We start from the raw sequence: 21,047 nt of genomic DNA on the forward strand, positions 1-21,047 counted from the left end.
GCTCCTAGGGTTGAATCTTCAAAGAATCCCCCCGTGAAGAGAAAAGCTTCGGAAGCGTTCGTTAGTTCATCCGGCCCCGCCGAGGAGGATGAGGCTGCTCCCTTGATACGCAGTGTCTCTGTTAGCAGGAAAAAAGTAACCTTCAAGCATATCGATCTTGAAATATTCAAGGAAAAGCATGAGCTTCAAGCCTTCGGGGTTCGTTTCTATGCCCCTGAGGATGATATTACGTATGAGCTTATCTCCAAGTATGAGTTCGATGAATTTCATTTGTTAACGACGGTTGGGGCATTCGAGCTGGTCTGATGCTGCCGTTGTACAAATCAGGTGATTCCTTCTACTACGACGTGCTCGCTAGTCGTGAGGGTTCTTCCACCAATACTCACAGCCGTTCCGTATCCCAACTATCGGGGAATTATCTCCGCGCCCTGAAGGAATGCTATCTGCGGAGTAAGGGGGAAACGTCGATGACTTGTTACGTCCCCAATCCCATGGAGAAGGAATGGTATACTCCTGAGAATTTCAATAACTCCTTCGGTGATTACGTCAATAGTAGGAATCGCAAGCCGTGGAGTGTCAGCCTTCGGAATCTCCCTGCTCCTCGAGGCGAGATTCGTCTGTTAAATGAGGTCAGCGATGCCAAGCTGAAGTATGTTCCTGGCACGGAGGCGTCCAGTCGTCGGAAACTCTTCCCCGCGCGAGAGAGGATCAAGCGCGATCATGACTACGAGTGGCACGCCACCGTTATCGAGATAGTTGGTCCGTGGGCTTACGGTTGGATTCCTGGTCCCCGCGGTTGGCGGCCTACCGAGAATAGTAAGCCGCGCGAATCTCCTCCTGTTCGCTATGGAGATTTCTGCCCCTGGCGTCTGAACTTTGCGGGCATGAATTTTCCTTATGCCCTGGACGTCGTAGAGGGAGACGAGGAGGATGGTTCCGGTGCTATACTCCCACCGAAGAATATCTCAGCTGCTCAGGTACGCAGATTCTAGCTGCGCTTCTTTTTTAGAACTTCCATCAGACGGGAAAAATAATTCTTTTTGTGGTGTTGGTTTCAGGTATTGAAGAAGAAAAAGATTAGGCCGAAGCAGTCTTCTACTACGGTGATGGGCGAGGTTGAGCCCAAGAAGAAGTTACTAGTCCAGTGAACGAAGAGTTTGCTGAGGACGAGATTACAGATGGGGAGGAACGTACTGGTACCTCCCCTATCAATGTCGAAGAAGAGGTCTTCGCTGGTCACGCTGGTGATGAAGGAAGGAACAAAGTGGTGGCTGATGACGTTGTCATCGGGGATGTTTCCGTCCCTGCTGGTGATGTCGCGGATACCCTTCCCACTTCTCAAGAATTTTCTTTTGATCGGATGTATTCCACGGGGGAGTTCTTTGACGAAGCCCTCGATTTTCCCGAGGACTTCTCTTTACTTTCCCCCAATGATGATTGGGATGTTCTTGGTGGTGATGGTAATGGGGATGCTACTGTAGAAGATGTTGGTGCGGAGGAGCCTGCTGTGCATGTAGGCGCGGAGGAGCATGCCAACATTCGTGCTGAGGGGGTCGTGTCAGAGAAGGAAAATCTGTCGTTGATGCGCCTGCCGATAGTCTTCCCCAGTCGCCGACGTCTGAGGGTGAGGACGCCATCATGGATTGGTTTAAGGAAAAGAATCTTCTGTTTGTCTCTCATCCCGCTCCTGTTGTTGCTGGGGAAAAGGAATCAACCGCGTATACCCGTCGCATGATGGAGATGTCTTCTAAGGCGCAGGTGTCTGAAGCCTGGGGAAAAAGGTTGACTGTTCCCGAAGCTACCCTCGTGCCGGAGCCTCCTACTTCCGTTGCCGATATGATGGCTATCGCCGACGGGTATCAATATGGCTTTCCGCAGCAGCGTGTGCTGGAGGTAAATTTTCGTACATACTTCTACGTGACGATCAGACGCTTCGGTGAAATAATGTTTTGTCATCTTGATGTGTAGATGATGAGGAGCGAGCATTGTAACCACGTGCTGTATCAGTTCTTCAAAGCGAAATCTCTGAAGCTCGAGGCTAAGCTTCGTCACCGAGAAAAGGAATTATCTGCGGCTGAGGTGGAAATAGAAGAGCTGAAGAAAAGCCTTAAGGAGAAAGAAAAGCTGGGTGAAGCAGAGGCTGATCTTCGTTCAGAACTTGTTGCAGTGCGCGCTGAGTTAGAGCAAACTCGTAGCCAAGTTTCCACTTTCACAGGTTTGGTTCTTTTCCCTCGCCGTATGTCGTCATTCTTTTATCTCTTAGTTGTTCTGTCTGAGTCTCCCCACCCTATCTCCAGTGGGTGGCGTCCCCGAGCTGATATGGCTTCGAAACGAAAGAGTTCTCAAAAATCTCGTATTAGAGATTTGGTTGAGAAAATTAAGAGTGAAGCTAAGAAATGGGATGCTCGGGCTGAGGTATGGCGCGCGCGGCATGTTCAGATGGTCGACATGCAAAATCTGTACAACCATGATCGTGCTTTATTTAATGGCACACTGCTGTGGACCCGTGATAATCTGCGGGAAGCCCGTGAGCGTACTTCCTTGTTGGAATCTAGGATTCAGCTGTTGGAAGAAGAATTACAGACGGCTCGATCCATTCCTCTTTCAGGGGTCCAGGATAATATGCTCTGTCTTGCCAGAGAAAGAGATGATGCTCGTGCTGAAGTCTACGCTCTCAGCAATGCTCTTTCCGCGTCTCGTGCCGACGTAGCTCGTCATGCTGAGTCTGAGAGGAATCTCGAAGTGTGCATGTACAGACTCAGCAAAGGGGTCTCAGAGATAAATAAAGAGGTCGACCACCTTCGTCATATGGACTCGATGAAGCAGGTAGAATTAGATGCCTGTCAATTTACTCTCACCAACCTTCAACTAGACTATAAGAAATTATCCGCGGAATATGATCATCTTGATGAAGCGCGAGATGCGGTTGTTAATGAGTATGAAGAGGCTTCGGCTTGTGTCGAAGGTATAATCCCATTTCATCGAGTGTGACCTTGTTTTTTTTCTACGCTAACTCCGTGGTGTTGTCTTTTTCAGAGCTCGAGGGACGCCTTCGCGTCACAAATGAAAAACTTGAAAAGGCTCAATCTTCCTTAGCGCAGCAGGAAGAACAGACCAATCACTTCAAGAATTTAGCAGCAACCCGCGAGGAGGCCGTTGGTGCTGCTTCTAGAGAAGTGAATCGGCTATCTTCGTTATTATCCCAAGCCCAACAGCGGACAACAGTTATTAACACAAGGCTCGTTGTCAATTGGCTGAGGAGACGAACAAGATGCTGGAGAGGATAGAACTTGGCCTAAGGAATGAACATGGTCTCGTGAAGAACTATCCTCGTCGTCCCGTTCCTTCTGCCTTGCCCAGCTCCTCGGGCCCCTCTTCTGGTGGGAGCGTCCCATCAAGTCTTCGGAATAATCCTGCCGATGGGGCCGCCACTAGGTAGAGATCGCAGCGTTTTGTAGGATCCGCGGCATCATTATACTTTTTGTAATCATGTAACAAGGATATTTTTTGCTGATGATCCTGTAAAAGGAATATTTTTTGATTGTGTATCCTTGACTTTGGCCTTTCACTTCTTGTAATCACCCTTTATGAAATGAATCCTCTTCTTGATATACCTACAATGTTGTTTTGTTTTTATTTTAAGTATTTGTGAAAAATCAAAACAAAAGTTTTTAAGTGTTTTTGAGTGCGATACTGAAGGAAGGTACCTTCGTGATCGTCTTGAGACCTGTCACCCCGCTGGCGAATCCTGGGCCAGAGGATTCCCAGACGGTGGGGGCCGGGGCAACGTTCTAGGATATGGGATTAAAATATTTACGCACCCATTCCGTCGACCCGTTGCCTTAAGATTGGTTGGGTATCTCTTTCTGCTGGGTGCCTTCCCCCTGGTCCTACACTTATGGACACTGATGGGGGAGCCCTGAGAGATTGTAGATTAACTACTTTCCCCAATATTGTAGGTAGATTCCACTGACTTGATAATTTGAAAGCTTGTTTGATTGATAAGTTGAGGTCTGCAATTCCTCTTCCAGAGATAGAAACATGTGGAGCGGTCAGGCTCCCTTCTTCTTCTGGTACACTCCAAGCAGATTCAAATCTGCGTTGCTTCTATGGGAAGTATGGTTTGAGCCATTTAGCATTCCAAGGATGCCGGAGGACCTCGCCTTTTAGATTACGAAGGTAGTAGGAACCGTTACCCGCAATGTCGTGGATCATAAAAGGTCCTCCCCATGTAGGTGCTAACTTTCCCCATTTCTTTTCTTGCTGATACCGTGGGATTGTTCTCAACACATACTGTCCCTCTACAAAATTCCGTAGCTTTACCTTTTTGTTGTACTCCCTTGCTAGTCTTCGTTGATAATTTTCCATCTTTTGCAATGCTACTTCCCTTCTTCCTTCCAAGTCGTCCAACCTTTCTAACATCATATCTGTTGTGAGGTTTTTCTCCCAAGCTTCGGTCTTCGTGGTTGGCATGAGGATTTCCGTAGGTATGACTGCTTCAGCTCCATAAGTTAGAAGAAACGGGGATTCCCCGGTAGCGGATCTTCGTGTTGTCCTGTATGCCCATAAGACATTGTGCAGTTGTTCGCACCATCTTCCCTTATGCTCGTCTAATTGTTTTTTGAGTATAAGGGCGAGGGTCTTGTTGGTAGCTTCCGCTTGTCCGTTGCTTTGAGGGTATAAGGGGGTGGACTTGTTCTTTCTTATTTTGAAAGTGTCGAAGAGCATGTCTATATTTTTTCCCTGTAATTGCTTGCCGTTATCAGATACAATTTCAGCAGGTATACCAAATCTGCAAATGATGTTCTGGAATATGAAAGTGAACACATCCGCGTCTCTGATCCTGGCCAAGGCCTTAGCCTCCACCCATTTACTGAAGTAGTCCGTGGCTACTATCAAAAATCGTCTCTTCCCTGATCCTTCGATGAAAGGCCCGACGATGTCTACGCCCCATTTTGCAAATGGCCACGGGCTATCGACAGAGTTTAACATTGTTGCCGGCGCGTGGATTTTTTTCGCGAAGCGCTGACATTCTTCACATCGTCGGGACATCCTCGCCATCTTGTATCATTCGGCCAGTAATATCCTTGCGTTTTTGCTTGTCAGCTAGTGATCTCATGCCGCTATGATTCCCCGCGTCACCATAATGGATATCATTTAGAATTCGATGCCCCTCTTTCCGGGACAAGCAGCGTAGTAATGGTCCAAGGAAGGATTTCTATACAGGACCCCCCCCGAAGATCATATCTTCCCACTTTGGAGAGCATCTTCCTAGCTTGTTTCCGATCCGCAGGTAAGCTTCCTTTTTCGAGAAAGGCATGTATTGTCACCCTCCAGTCATCTTCGTTGCTGAAGTCTTCGTCTTGATTTGCTCTTGACAGGATGTCTCTTCATCAAAGTCATTATGGATGTCTTCTCCTACCTGGTCTTCGATATTTTCTTCCATCACATCTTGATTGGTAGCGAAGGAGAATTGAGATGCAATCGAAGGCTCGTATACCCTTGCTATTTTAATACCTTCGGCATTTTTATCCCTCAGCATGGATGATATATATGCTAGGGCATCCGCGTGCCTGAGGTCCCTTCTGCATAAGTGCCGGAACTTAATGTTCGGGATTTGTGATGCCAATGTTTGGACCAAGGCCATGTAAGCTGAAAGGGTGTCATCGTACACATTATACTCGAGCCCTATTTGCCGTATGACAAGCTGCGAATCACTTGTCAGCCTTACATCGGTTACCCCCATCTCTATTATTATACGTAGGGCATGTACGACAGCTTCGTATTCAACAATGTTGTTGGTATGCTCTTTGAATTCCAATCTAAGTGCCTGTATAATCCTTTCTCCAGTTGGGGTGATAATGACAATACCTATTCCTGCTCCTTCCTTATTTTTAGATCCGTCGACAAAGACTTCCCATTGTCTATGACTCGCAGGTTCGAGGATATCCATTGGATCCTTGATTTCTTCCTCGGCTTCTGGTATTCCCTTAATCTCTTCGTCGTTGTCAAGGGGGAGGTCTGCTAAGAAATCTGCCAGACTTGGGACTTCTGAGAATGTTGAATTTCATGAATGATGTTGAATTGGTCCAGATGGGTGTTCCATTTGGCTATTCGGCCCACTTTTCCCGTGCTTTTGAGGACTGCTTCCAATGGTGCTTTGCATGGTACCCTGACGAGGTGAGTTAGGAAGTAGGTTCTCAGTTTTTGGGTAGCCCATACCAGTGCGAGGATGAGTTGTTCAATCTTAGTATAATTTCTTTCCGCGGAATTGAGTGTCTTGCTGACGTAATAGATAGGCTGTTCTACCTTTGTATTGGTTTTGACTAATACCGCGCTGACTGCGTCCTCCGTTGCTGCTATGTACAGTGCCAAAACTTCATCAGGGTCTGGCTTCTGCAGGATCGGGATTGAAGCTAGATGTTCTTTGATTTTTTGGAATGCTTCCTCGCATTCGGCGGTCCATTCGAACCTGCTCCCTTTTTTAAGAATATTGAAGAAATGTTTGCATTTGTCCGAAGACCGTGCAATAAATCTGCCCAACGCTGCTATGGACCCATTGAGCTTCTGCACTTCCTTCAGATTCTTTGGGGACGGCATCTCTACTATGGCTTGAATCTTCTGGGTCTACCTCGATGCCCCTTTTCGTCACCAGATACCCGAGGAACTTCCCCGAGGTGACACCGAAAGTACATTTCTCCGGATTCACTTTCATGTGATGCTGTCTCATTGCTTCGAAGATATTCCTCAGGTCCTGGTGGTGATTTTTACGCAGCTTGCTTTTGACGAGCATGTCGTCCACGTAGACTTCTAGGGTTCCTCCAATCCATGGCTTGAAGATAGCATCGACCATCCTTTGGTATGTTGCCCCTGCGTTTCGGAGCCCGAAAGGCATTCTGGTATAGCAATAAAGGCCATGTGGGGTATAGAACGCTGTGTGTGGCTGATCTTCTTCTGCCAGGGCTACTTGGTTGTAACCAGAATATCCGTCCATGAATGACAGCTCTTCGTACCTTCAACTGCTTCAACCAGTTGATCTATGCTCGGCAGGGGATAGCTGTCCTTTGGACATGCCTTGTTGAGATTAGTAAAGTCGATGCATATTCTAACCCCTCCATTTTTCTTAGGAACAATGACCATGTTGGAGATCCAGGTAGGGTACTTGACTTCCTTGATAAATCCTGCATCTAGTAGCTTCCGAAGTTCTGTTTCTCTACCGCCTCATGATATTCTGGAGCCACTTTTCGTATTTTCTGCCTGAACGGGGGCGTGCCCGGTTTGATGCGTAGTTCATGTTGGATTACTTTTGGGTCAATCCCCGGCATATCTCCTAACTTCCAGGCGAACACATCCGCATATTCCTTAAGTAATTTGGTTAAGGAATGTTCTCTTCCTTCGTCCATGATGGTCCCAATTTTGACCATCTTCGGGTCTTCTTCCGTTCCTATGTTGATTTCCTTTGGGTTCTACTGGTGTGAACACAGGCTTCGGGTTTCCGAGGACTGGGGCGCTCTTTAATTGCTATTTAGCGTGTTTCTCTTCGCTGGTTGTTGAGGTACTTGTTTCCGAGCCTTGGACATTACCATCTTTCGTCAAGCCTTTTCCTGTAGTTTCCTTAAGGAATAGGTCTACGGCTTCTCTTTCGCGGTTTCTTGATTTCTTACTCTTCGGATTTTTCGCTGCTCTTCTTGCTCATTGTTGATATGATCCTGAGTGGCCTGGCACTCTCGCGTAGCGATTCGATCTCCCTTGATCTCCATTATTCCCTCAGGTGTTGGAAATCTGAGGTATTGGTGGTATGTTGCCGCAACTCCTTTGAGCTTGTGTACCCATTGTCGTCCAATAATGGCGTTGTAGGGGGAAGGGGTGTCCACCACACTGAATCGGGTATCCAGTTTCATGGGCCCTGCGTTAACCTGTAACACGATGTCTCCCAAGGGCTTCGTGGCTGCTCCATTGAATCCGTAGATGGTGTGATAAGAGGTCATCAACTGTTCATCATGGAGCTTCATCCGTTTGAATGCATCATAGAATAGGACATTTACAGAGCTTCCCCCGTCTATGAGGATCTTTTTGAGGTTACATCCAGCTACTGGTAATGTTAGGACCAAGGGATCGTTATGGTCTTCCATATCTTCTTCGATATCCTCGGCATCGAAGATGATAGGAGATTCCATCCATTCTTCGTGTTCGTCCACCGCTATCCCATCGACCTTATATAACTCGCAGCGGTCTTCGAATTGCTTCCGTAACCTTTTTCCAATCTGCGCTGTGAGTGAGGGTCCTGTGGCTTCGGAACACGAGATGGTGTTGATTGTTCGGTTTTCTTCCGGAAGTTGGACTGGTTTGGTTCGTTTGGATCTGTCCTCGGTAACCTCCTTTCGTATGTAATGTTTGAGCTCTCCCGCATCAATTAATTTTTGGATCATTATTTTAAGGTTCTTGCATTTTTCGGTCTGGTGTCCGTTGAAACAGTGATACTCACAGTAATCTTTAGACTTCTCGGATCTCGGGGGCTGCTTTCCCTTAGACCATGGCCACTCTAAGTTTTCCCTCCCTTTGATCTCTCGTAGGATACGAGCATAGCTAGCGTTGAGTTTCGTGTAAACTTGATCTTCGAATTTTCGGTCGCCTGTTCTTCGTTCATCCCTCCGTTCCTTCCTATCTTCGTGAGGTCTCTCATCTGAGCAACCCCTTTTGGCCCCATTGGTTTGTTCCGCTGAATTGGTGCGGTGAGACCTCTGCGGATATGCCCTCGGGTTTTCCCGTTGAATTTCTTCAAGTCGAGCGTGCTTCTCGATAATTATTCGGAGATCTCCTTCTGTCTTGGGCACGCTCCCGTGAATTTCAACAAATAGGGGACTCATTCGGTCTAAGCCCCATTTAGCAGTTGATGCTTACCACTGGGTCCACGCTCCCTATGGCTTGGCAGATCTTATGCCATCTGTTTGTGTACTCCCTCGTGGTTTCCTTGTAGCCAATTGCTAGTGAAAAGAGCTTATCCATCCCGGTGTTTACAGTCTTGTTGTACATGTATGTTCTTAAGAATTTCTCTGCGAGTTGGTCGTATGAGTGGATGGAGTTTGGTGGCAGATTATCAAACCATGATAACGCCGATCCCTTCAAGCTTGACGGGAAGTATCTACAGAGTACGGCGTCGTTCTGACCCCATCTAGCTAAGACACGGTTGTAGTACCGAACATGTGCAGCAGGGTCGCTGGATCCATCATAGCATTCGAACGTCGGGACAGGGCATTTCAGTGGAATAGGGGTGTTGGCCAAGCGATGCGTTAGGGCGTGGAGTTAGCTTCTCTCATGACCTCTTCTAACCTTCCCCCACCTTGTTTATTTTTTAATTGCCTGATCTCTGCCATCATCTCATCTCGTAGTTCCTCCATTGCGCGTTGGTGCTCTAAATTCTTCAGCTCATTACCGTCTGACTCTCCATCGTCATAATCCGGGTCGGATACGCTACGTCTCCTTGTCGCGTCTTCATTAGCCGCTAGGACGACTCTACAGTCTTGGTTTGGCTCTGGTGCTTTGGAGCTTGCTTCATCAAGTTGTTGGCTGGTCTTCGTGCTTAGAGCAATCCGCTCCTTTAAATCTTGATTTTCTCTGGCCAACAGAGCTACAGCTTCTGCGTAAACCTGCTGGTTCTTCCTCAGTTCCTCAAGCTCAGCCATTAGTCGGTGTGATTGGTTGGACCCCTGATTGGGAGTCCCAGCGCGTGCCGCTACAGCCGTGGTGCCGCCCTCCTCCATGGTCTGTACTAAAGGTGGCAGGGGTTCAGCTTCGGTTGCTGGTGTTTCCAAATTGGAGTGAGCGCCCCTCTGCGGTGCCAGAGCCGCCGGTATGGTTTGATTCTGATTATTTGTTAGCGGCATTCCAAAGGTTAGAAGGTGCGCGGGTTGGAATGTTCTGGATTCATCCACCCTTTCTCTTGGTTGATTAAGTTGACTCATGGCGAAGGTATTGCTAGCCTCCGCAGCCTTCGGGACTACCGCAGCCTCCCCGTACTTTATCGTTGCTGCTCTGAGAGCCGCCGCTGCAACTGAATTAGCGTTCATGGGTGAAGTGATTTCTGCAGTATCTTGCCTTCGATTGGTCATTTTAGCTTTATCTCCTTTCTGCTTGCTTCGGGTGATGATCGGGGTTGTCCTGGGTGTTTCTTTTGACAAAGCTTTGGATTTTCCTGCTTCCTGCGTCTTTTCCATCACGTGCCCTTTTGTTGATAAAAATCTCGCGTAAACTTGCCTTCTTTACTCACAACACGTTCTCTCTGCATAAGTTATTTCAAACAACAGAAACGGGAATATCCGCGTGAAGCGGGTTAGTTGGCGAAATACAATTTTTCAAGAGGGAATTAATACCCGCAGGCTATAAATACGGGTTAAGTTTTATTAAAGGATCCTTAGTATAAAAACTACGAAAATTGTAAATCCGATGGATTAGAACAATAACCCGCTTAGAACAATAACTCTTATCGAAGACCAAAGGTGGGTTTTTGAACATAATACAGTTAACGAATGATCTATACGGTCCGAGCTGATAAAATCAGAGCAATCATATGCCAAATTAAAATGAAATCACAGGACAAGATAAATCTTTTACCGGGACGAAGTCCCTGTTTCTAGCGCCAAATTGTGAGCACACAACCACGAGGGGTCCGAACGCTCACAATCAATCATTAACATCTAAAGAGATTATGATGATGGTACCCTGGTGTTGATTCATTGGCTCAAAACCTTCGGGTTTATCATGGCCTCATCCAACAACTCCATGCGTGGCGTTGTGCATGGGATATAAGTATTAAGGAAAACAAAACATATAAGCAAACATGCACGGAGCTAAATGAATGTAAAGTGCTGAAATGTAAATAAGACCAAGGTTTACGTGGTTCAGCACTAAGGCCTACATCCACGGGGTTTGTTGTTTTACTATGTTCTTCACGGTTACACGAATAGTTGAATGACTTTTGGGGTTTACATGTTTCTCTCCTCTAAGAGATTAACTTACCCTTATTATTTCTCTCTCTCTCCTTCCCTTCCTGATATTTTCGATCCCCCATCCTCTTGGTGGAGATTGGGTATTTATAAGGTTAGAACGTGGGACCCATCTCTGAAGACCGTTGGAACCTTATCTTCTTGTGTCCTTGCGTCCATCACGCGGAGGTCTGTGTTTGCCCCTTGATCCCGCAGAGGCATCCTCGCTCGTTCCACAGGTTGGTCGACACGTACACTGCTCAGAGTGTTTAATGTGGGTAGTTGAGGGGTCTGCTCGTGTCAGACAAGTGTCTTCTGCCCCTGTCAGTCCGTGTCAGCTAACTTTCTCTCCACCGTTGATCTTAGCTCCTCTTTTGGGATGAGATAAAGTAACTCCTCGGGGTTTATTCGGTGTTTCGTGACGCATCATGCTTCGATGTTTTGGCCTGCATGCTTTCCACGTACCTTTTTATATACACGTGTCTGATAGTGAGATATATGTGTACACATTCAAAGTGCAAATAATTCTTTGTTCTAGAATTTTTTGAGGAGAATCAAATAGTGGGTACTACTTGTTTTTGTGGTTAAACTCAAAAGAGCATAATCAAATCGTGCAGACCCTTAGGCCTTATTTGGTAAAGTTTATGATTATCTATTTATGATTATAGATAATTATAAATTGATAAATGATGTTGATATAATCATTTTAAAAGTAAATTTTTCAAACACTTTTTTCAGATAATTGATTATCTTAGAATGATGATCTCAAAAAGAAGAGGAAAGAACAATGATCTATGATATTTTTTTAGTCCTATGTTGTTTTTTCGGAAAATGGGTCATTTGTCCAAATATTTTTAAAACATGGTTCAAATGGACGAGTAAAAAATTAGTACGAGTGAAATGGACACCAAAAGAATAGCAAGGATGAAACTGGATTCATCCTGACTTAAACTTAAAAAATCGCAAGGATGAAACTAGATGCATCCTGATGTAAATTAAAAATAAAAGAAAGTATTTGAAAATGGGTAGGATGAAACTGTTTACATCCTGACTATTTTTAAATTTTTGTCCATTTAAACAATATCAAAATCTAAATATCCTTTTCACCCAAGAATTATTGATTTTGGTCTTTTTAACCAATTTTGTGTTGTTTTTTTTGTCTCTCTCTCGATAGTTTAGAGAAAAGAAGAAGAAAAAATTCAATTTGAGTTTCTTAGAAAAATAATTGATTATAATAAATTTTCAAAACAATTTTTTCCTGTTTATGGAAATAATGGATTTTTTCAATTATGATTAAAATAAACAATTATTATAATGGTTACCAAACGCATATAAAATCTATTATAATCTGCATAATGGATTATAAGCTGATAATCCATTAAAATAATGGTTACCAAACAATCCCTTATACAAAATTTGTTTTGTGAGAATTATCGGAATTATGCGGGGAGATTATCATTAAGAAAGTAAATCTATAAAGGCATCGGATTACCTAGCCATTTCTACTATTCTTTGATCTGTATCTGCGAATGCTTCCGGTTCTCACGGATAATGATGGAAAACTTTTTTCCTAGTTAGCAAAGAGACAATGATGAAGAGGGCTTATAAGAAAATGTTGTAATACATGGAGATTATAATAGAGGGCTTATTTACAATTTATGTTAGGGACAGTTGTTCAATTATCATCAACGGTTAAAACTTATTATATGTTACTATCCGATGGTTATAAAAACACGCTAGCTTATAAAGACAATATATATACAAGGTCACACGGTATAGCAGAGGATACCAGTTTACTTGAGAAGGATCCCAAAAAAGCAAAAACCATATAAGATATAAACAAGAAACTTGGATTTTGTTAGGCTAAGTCCTATGGGCTAGTTTTAACTGCTTAGCAGGTAAGTGTTGCAATTCAAAAAAAAAAGTGTGGCCTATTTGTTAACACTAGTTCTCTCATCTAGCTTTGATCGCACTTAAACTAGCAGCGAGATAGTAGCGCTGAATGGTTCAGCGCTACAAAAATTATCTTTTCGCTGAATGGTACAACGCTGGGCGATTTATTTTTTGATATGACGGCTGAGATTTAAAGCGCTGAACCAAACAACGCTGGGCAGTGGTCTCAGCTGACGTGGAGTGCTAATCTAGCTGCTAGATTAGCACTCCAATAGGACTTAGAGCAAGTCTTATGGTGGAATCCATCATATTCTAAGTGTGGAAAAATTGTGGAATGTCAAGTCTAGTGGCTTCCAAATTGGTGTTTTTCATGAAAAATCCAAGTAGTGTTCCATGGTTTCGTGGAATGGTCCGTGGAATCCATGGTAGTGCTAATCAGATTAGCGTAAAACGATATTCAGAATAGCGCACTAAAAGACCAAAAGCGCTAATCAGGATAGCAAACTAGAAGACGAAAAACGCTAATCAGAATAGCGCTCAACGCTATTTAGAATATCATTTTTTTTTATCCGTAGATTTAAAATGAGCCATTGAAAATCTAATGGCTGAGAGAAAAAGCGCTAATCTTAATAGCGTTGAGCGCTAATCAGAATAGCGCTAAAAAACGCTATTCAGAGTAGCGCTTAGTGCTATTAAGATTAGCGTTTTTGTTGTTCCACCAATACACTTGCGCTTCCATCCACAATTCCAAATGCTGAGGTGGCGTGGAAGATGGAACTCTTCCACCATAAGATCATCTCCAACAGTGGGTACTATAAATCCTATGTGGAGTTTTTATTTAGGTCCTTATTTGTGGGGTTATATATATGTAGCAAAAAGAGTAATGTTTTTCTCATGAAACATCTCCAGTAGTGTGGGGTCTTAGTTTTATGATTTGTTTTTTTGGATAAAGATAAAAGTGATTTATTTTTTCCTATTGGTTTTAGAAAAATTTATATAAAAATAATAATTAAAAAAATAGTCAAAAAAAATGACATGGAGGTCATTCCCAAGGTCTAAATAAGACTTTCTCTAAGACCTTCATATTTATTTTGACACCCCTCCTACTTTATAAGACCTACTGTTGGAGATGGATTTAATCTAAATGAAAATCTAAAATCCTACTTGTCAAAAGAAAATAAAACTCTCACCGTCGATTGGAGGTGATCTAAGACCTGCTCTTAGAAGGTAGTCATACCCTAGCTACTAATCTAGCACCATTACTCTTTGCAACTTGCAACCCCAGTACCCCACCAATATGGTTCTTTTGTTGTTGTTATTTTTTGTCCGTCGTACAGGTCATCAACTAGTCTGACTACATAAAAGCTGATAAACCCCCCGAAGCTTTACCTTCTTATAAACCTTCACAGAATTCAATCAATCAAAAAATGGCAATAGAAATGGAAATGGAATTTGAAAAGGAGTCTCCAAAAATCTACAGATTCCCGCAATCAAAATACATTGACGCACTTCGTTGGATTCCATCTCCATCTTCAGCCTTTGATAGGTTCATCTCACTAGCAGTCCATGACCCAGATACTGATTCTTCTTCCATTGAAATCCATTCATTAACAAACCAAAACCCATCTCTTCACCTTGAATCATCATGGACTTCTTCTTCAAGAATTTCATCTCTTAAAGTTTCTCAAACTCCATCAAAAACCCTAATGGCTGCATCCTCGTTTGATGGTTCTCTAAATTTGTTACTTACTAACCCACTCAATGTTGTTATTGAATCTGAGAATTCTATTTCTGATAAAGATTTTCATGTTGGACCTATTTCTGGGATTGATTTGAATGGTGTTGGATCTGAATGTGTTACTGTTGGTGAAGATGGGAGGGTTAATTTGGTTAATGTTGGTGAATCTAGTCTGGGTTATAAAAGGGTTTTTGATAGTCATGGATTGGTATCGTATGCTGCAGTTAAATGGGCTTCACCTTATGAGTTTGCTACTGGTGGGTTAGGGTTTAGTCTTCAATGGTGGGATCAGAGAAAACCAGGTGGTGCTGTTTCTCAGCTCAAGGGTGATTGGTAAGATTAAAACTTCATATTCATGGGTTTTTTCAATTGTAGATGATTTTGTTTACTGAGAGTGCTCTATTAGTCAATTTGAATATATAGGACTATAGAATAACTCAGTAAGATTTTGCATTTATATGGAAATCTAAGCTAAAATCCTTGAGCTAGAAATCTTTTGGATACTTGAGAAGTAGAAATGCTGTGGATATTGATGTGTTATCCTTAATCTATAAACAGTTATCACTTGTTTTGACAATATCAAACCCATTTGATTCAATAGATATTGTTTAGCAACTTGGGTTCGATATAGTATGTGAGATGTTTGTCCATTATTCTTTAAGGTGTTAGCAAGAAAAGGGGAAAATAAACTTGAATTTCGGACAATACCACCTCTACCTTTAGTACCTTAGTGCTGTGAATTACTGCTGTGAAATGTGAATGGAAGAATGTTAGCGAGAAGTTCTATTACATTTTATTTTGTTGAATGGAGTATGTTCTGTACCATTTCACTGTACTTGAAACTTATTATTATGTGAATATATTCATACTTATGTACCTTTTGTGGCATTTTTCATTGCAGGGCTCGTAGAAGTAAATCTGGGATTGTACACTCAATCGACATTCATCCTTCACGAAAGCATGTCTGTGTGGTAAGATGCCTTTTCCACCTCTCTTACTTCCTTGCAGTAACTTCATGAACTTGTTAGACGATGTTATCTTAGGATGTGTGATGTGTTCATCAATTGAACCATACATAACACGATGGCATTTTGCTGTCAGTATGACTTAGTGGGGAGAAAGAAAGATGCATGGTTATTCTTGCCCAATGGGTTTCTAAGTTCTAGAATCTAGAATCTGACCACTCATGCATGATGAGATTTTATTGTGACTAGAAACTGGCAACTTATCCTTAACAAGATAGCTTATTATTTTTTATTTATTTTCAGGTTGGAGGCTCATCAGGTACTATATTTGCATGGGACTTGCGGTGGCAACAACAGCCAATCCTTCTTTCGGGGGTTGATGCACAAGTTGGGGGAGTAAATTCACCCTCTGAGAGTGAGGTCTGGGAGGTTCAATATGATTCTTACATGCAGTCTCAGAATGTTAGCAACACTTCATCAACACGGGTTCTACCTGTCATGATGTGCTCAGAAGACGGGATTCTTGCTTCAATTGAACAAGGTGCATGTTGGATCTGTATCTGCATTAATTTTTATTTATGTACCAGTAGCGGGTGATTTTTGTCACGCTATTTTGACTATAATCAAATAAGTCAAAGAGAAAACACTGGCAGTATAAGTGTAGTGTCATGTTTATGCTATTGTAGTCTTGATGCACATGGTTCTGGTGACCATACCTTATATTTTCTGGGCTAGTATGTCGTCCTCGAATGAGGTTGAGGTATAGATGTAGATGCAGTGTTTTCAGTTAAGTAGTAATCTACTTGATCCATTTGTATCACCACCAAATATTGATAATTTGTTGTGGAGTGAATAAATAGTTCTTTGACGTTGCAGGTGGAAAACAGGTTGAGGTTTTGGGAGAGACTTCTTCAATCAACAGTTTTGACATCGACCTCCAAAACCCGTCTGTAAGTTTCAGATCCTTTTCTTTGTTTTTGTTCTAAAAGTCCTTTTTGCATTCATGTAATGTGAAGTTGAACTAATACAAAGTTTTGGTGGATGCAGGATGTAGTTTGTAGTCTAGAGTGGGAGTCTGTGGTATTTGTATCTAGACAATGACTCTCCACAAGAAAAGGAATTCATACAAAGTTTTGGTGGACGCAGGATGTTATTCTGATCGATTACATCCAATCAGAGCCATCTTGTAAGCCCCATTTTGGGATTGTTTTTATTCCGATGAAAAGCACTTTGTAACCAACTTTTTACATATCTTTTTTTACTTGATCATAAAATTTTATTTCTCATCAACTGCCAAAGATTACAACCACATGAAATACTAAAAACCTCCGTTCCTAAATAAGAGATACTATCATTTTTCATTTTAAGCTAAAATGAAAAAGTGATAGTCACTTTTTTTTATTTAGTGACGGAGGGAGTACTAAACTACGAGAATGAAAATGAATTCTAACCATTTGACCCCTAACAATTTGAACGCCAACCTCAAAAGCCCGTTTCAGTGCATTAGTAACTGCCAAAACCTCAGCAATGAAATTAGTGGCAATTCCCATACATACCCCCATACACGGCAGCTAAGACAGTGCCATCAGATTTTCTCCCGGTGAATCCATAACCTGCCAAGCCTGGATTTACTCTAGAGGCCCCATCATGACATATCCAAATAGAATAACCGTGTTCTGGGGCATATTGATAAATCATACTATCCTAGAAATGGTGATAATGGGTGTCCTACAACTAGGTAAATTAGTTAGTTACCTTCGATTAGTTTATGTTTTAATTTTTTTAATAATTTTATTCGGTGCTTTTCGTATATAAAAAATACGCAGAAGTTCGATTAACAAGTTATCTGCTGGACCTAATTTTTTTTTATTAAAACATATTTAGGTTTGGGTGAGAGGCAATCAACCAAATTTCACTATGTAACTGCCGAATTTAGGTTCCGCTAATTTAAACAAAAAATAGGACAATTGAACATTTTTGTTCTTCATAAAATGAAGTTCGACCATCATTTCGTGTTTCTTTATCAATCCAACTGTTGATCAGCATCTTCAGAATGAATAACAATGAGCAATTCGACTAATAATTCGTTTCAATTGTCAGCGGATTTTCACTTTGCAACTGTCATAAAATCCCTTTTTTTTTTTTTTTAAATTTAAACCTAATCTATTAGTGCATTGTTCATAAACAAGAACAATATTGAGGTTGGGCTAGTTTCATTTTTATTTTCTCCAGTTCGGCTGGTTTTTATTTTTATGTTCTAACCAAACTTGTGTGTTGTAAACAATTTTGTTTAGAAAAAATAAATAAAGGATACGGGGGCAGTTTTGTCATTATAAAAAAATGGATAGAGATGTTTGTTCTTTTACCATTTAGTGATCCAATTATAACTTATTCACTAGAACACTAAAGACTTGTGTATGCTTGAAAACACGGTTCATTTTTGAAAGTTGTTTATAAAGCTGCATATTGATTCAAATGTCCAGAATGTGGATAGGAGGCTTCCAAGTACATAGTAATTGTCAAAATTACCATCCCTTCATAACTAAACTCCATGAAGAAAATGATGAATTGATAAATCAAGAAGTTGAAATACCTCAATAACCAGATAATCTTTCATCCATGATTTCTATTAAGTAAGACTCTACAAACCCATTATTTTGTGTTACTTTTGATTGCTTAAATAGATTAACAATATAGAATTCAATTTTCAGTTTCTGAACTACCTACGACTAGGAATTGATGAATTCTTAACCGTAAACAACAAATTACGTGAGCTGTGAATTGATGAATTCCTAACCCTAAAAAACAAATTATGTACGGATGAGAATCGAAAAACTCCCAGTCGTAAGTTGGATACTTTTTACTATTACGGCTGTGAAACGATGAACTCCCAGCCGTAACTGACTCATAAAAAACTTAATTTCATCAGAACTTTTCTAGCTATAGAAGTAAGTTTTCGTCAAAAATTTTCTAACCATAGACGTAAAAATACTTACTCCGAAAGCCATCCATATGTGACTGTGGAGTGACCAAAAGTAACAACCTAAATGTGACTGGGTTTTGGTGGTTGTCGATCTGGACGTAAGTTTTTTACACCTAGAAAATCATATGCTCCTAGAAGTAAGTTCTAGTTTACGTCTGGGAGTTCATGAATTTCCAACCATAGAACGAGTTAGACATGCAAATTTGGATACTCTAAATTGCAAAAAGAAAAAATTAACTTTCATTTTCAAACTCTAATTATTAATCATATTCATTAATTTTATATAACCACTAGCATATACTTAGCTAAACTAATGAAATTTGTTAATACAAATTAAAGGTGGTTTGACCATTATCAAAATTATATAGTTTACTATTAAATTTTCCCATTTTCTCTTCTTGTGATCCTCGAAGGAAAACTCTGCAACCCCTAAAATAACTTTCTTGTTTTTTAGCATAATATATTTGAAAAAGCGGGTATAATAACCACACCAATAACTCGTGTGGCAATCTGTATGGACTAAACTCCAATTTAATTCCGAGAACACAAACTTAAAAGCGAGCTCAATCAAGAATTAAATCAAAGAATTTATATCTCTTTCTCAATACAATCAACAAATCAAACAGATAGAAATCTGCGAGCCTGATTGATATGATAAATGACTTGGACGGTACCAAAGACCAATGCCAAGTGTCAATCAAGTTTTTCTATCCGACAAACAAGGTAGGATTTATCAACTGATTGAACTATGCACAACCTGTGATATTTCAATTGTATAAAAATATATTTCGGAAAAGAAATAACACAGACACTAGAAATTTTGTTAACGAGGAAACCGCAAATGCAGAAAAATCTCGGGACCTAGTCTAGCTTTGAACACCACATTGTATTAAGACGCTACAGACACTAGCCTACTACCAATGAACTTCGGACTTGAATATAGTTGAGACCCAACCAATCTCACACTGATCAAGGTACAGTTGCGCTCCTTACGTCTCTGAACCCCCAACACGATTCTACGCACTTGATTCCCTTAGTTGATCTCACCCACAACTAAGAGTTGCTACGACCTAAAGTCGAAGACTTGATAAACAAATCTGTCTCACACAGAAAAGTCTATTGATATAGATAAATATGTCTCCAACAGAAATACTTATGAGTTTTATTCCGTCTTTTGATAAATCAAGGTGCACAGGAACAAATTGATAAACCGGACTTATATTCCCGAAGAACAGCCTAGTATTATGAATCACCTCACAATAATATTAATCGTATGGAAACGAAACAAGATATTGTGGAATCACAAACAATAAGATGAAGATGTTTGTGACTACTTTTATCTTGCCTATCGGAGATTAAATCTCGAGCAAATTTTAGAGCAGATAGTACTCAATACGATAGAAAACAGCAAGATCAGAACACACAACTACAGATAAAATAGTTGGGTCTAGCTTCACAATCCCAATGAAGTCTTCAAGTCGTTAACCTACAGGGTTTTGGAAAAAACTTAAGGTTAAAGGAGAATCGACTCTAGTCGCAACTAGTATCACACATGAGGTGTGGGGATTAGGTTTCCAAGTTTCTAGAGTTCTCCCTTATATATAATATTTTTGAATAATCCCCAGTTTATCACAATATTAAAAAACCTTGGTGTCCTTGAACTCAGTACCACGATCGCTTCTAATTTTCTTTAGCTATCATTTTGGATTCTATTAACAATAATATTAAACTCACTTAGAGTTTCATTTTTATGAACTAAAAATGCCACCCAAGTGAATCTGGTGTATGTCATGTCCCTTAGTCATGTCTGTTATGGGCTAACCTTCTTAGCTGGTGCCCTTAGTAAATTCAGTCTGCCTTAGATGCTAGCATGTGACTCACACGCTAGCCTGAGGAATGTCGTCCTTATCTTTCTTGTGGATGTTGTTTTGAGAATCAACCAGTTAATGAATTATTGAGTTCTTCTCTATCTCATCTCTGCTCTCTCTCAACCCCAACTTCTCTTCTCATCTCTGATTCTTCTATTTTCTCATCTTATTCTCTTCAATCTAATACCAAGAGCTGTTTCTGTATATCAATTATAGTGTAATCACTACAGTGTAATATCATCCACCATAACTAAAGCGTACTTCTTTCCAGCAACAGTAGGTTGTTAAATATGATTGAAGAGATCCATATGAATTAAATCAAGTTGAGCTTTAGCGAGAATATTTCGAGATGATTTATGTGAGAATTTAGTTTGTTTACCCTTTTGACAGGCACCACAGACACCATCAATCTGGGCATTGATTTTAGGAACGCCTCTAACAAGTTCTTTGTTAATGATCTTAGTTAGAAGACGATAATTGATGTGACCAAAACGCTCATGCCGAAGATGTGTAGATTCCACTTCAATCAAATTGCAACAATTATTAAACTTAGTATCCAAGAGACAACAGTTATTTTTACTACGAGTTCCCTGAAAATCACTTTTCTAGTCTTGTCTA

The 21,047-nt window shown here is 41.3% G+C and overlaps 1 protein-coding gene across 1 annotated transcript; it reads left to right on the forward strand.

Moving 5' to 3' along the window:
• The first annotated feature begins 14,238 nt into the window (after positions 1 to 14,238).
• LOC113361179 (nuclear pore complex protein NUP43-like) lies at positions 14,239 to 16,862 on the forward strand. The gene is made up of 5 exons (XM_026604511.1): positions 14,239 to 14,946; positions 15,515 to 15,584; positions 15,882 to 16,119; positions 16,455 to 16,528; positions 16,626 to 16,862. The coding sequence occupies exons 1-5, from the start codon at positions 14,303 to 14,305 to the stop codon at positions 16,677 to 16,679; spliced, it is 1,080 nt and encodes a 359-aa protein (XP_026460296.1). The 5' UTR covers positions 14,239 to 14,302; the 3' UTR covers positions 16,680 to 16,862.
• Positions 16,863 to 21,047: the final 4,185 nt, after the last annotated feature.

Source organism: Papaver somniferum, chromosome 3, assembly GCF_003573695.1.
Source record: "Papaver somniferum cultivar HN1 chromosome 3, ASM357369v1, whole genome shotgun sequence".
NCBI classification, from domain to species: domain Eukaryota; kingdom Viridiplantae; phylum Streptophyta; class Magnoliopsida; order Ranunculales; family Papaveraceae; genus Papaver; species Papaver somniferum.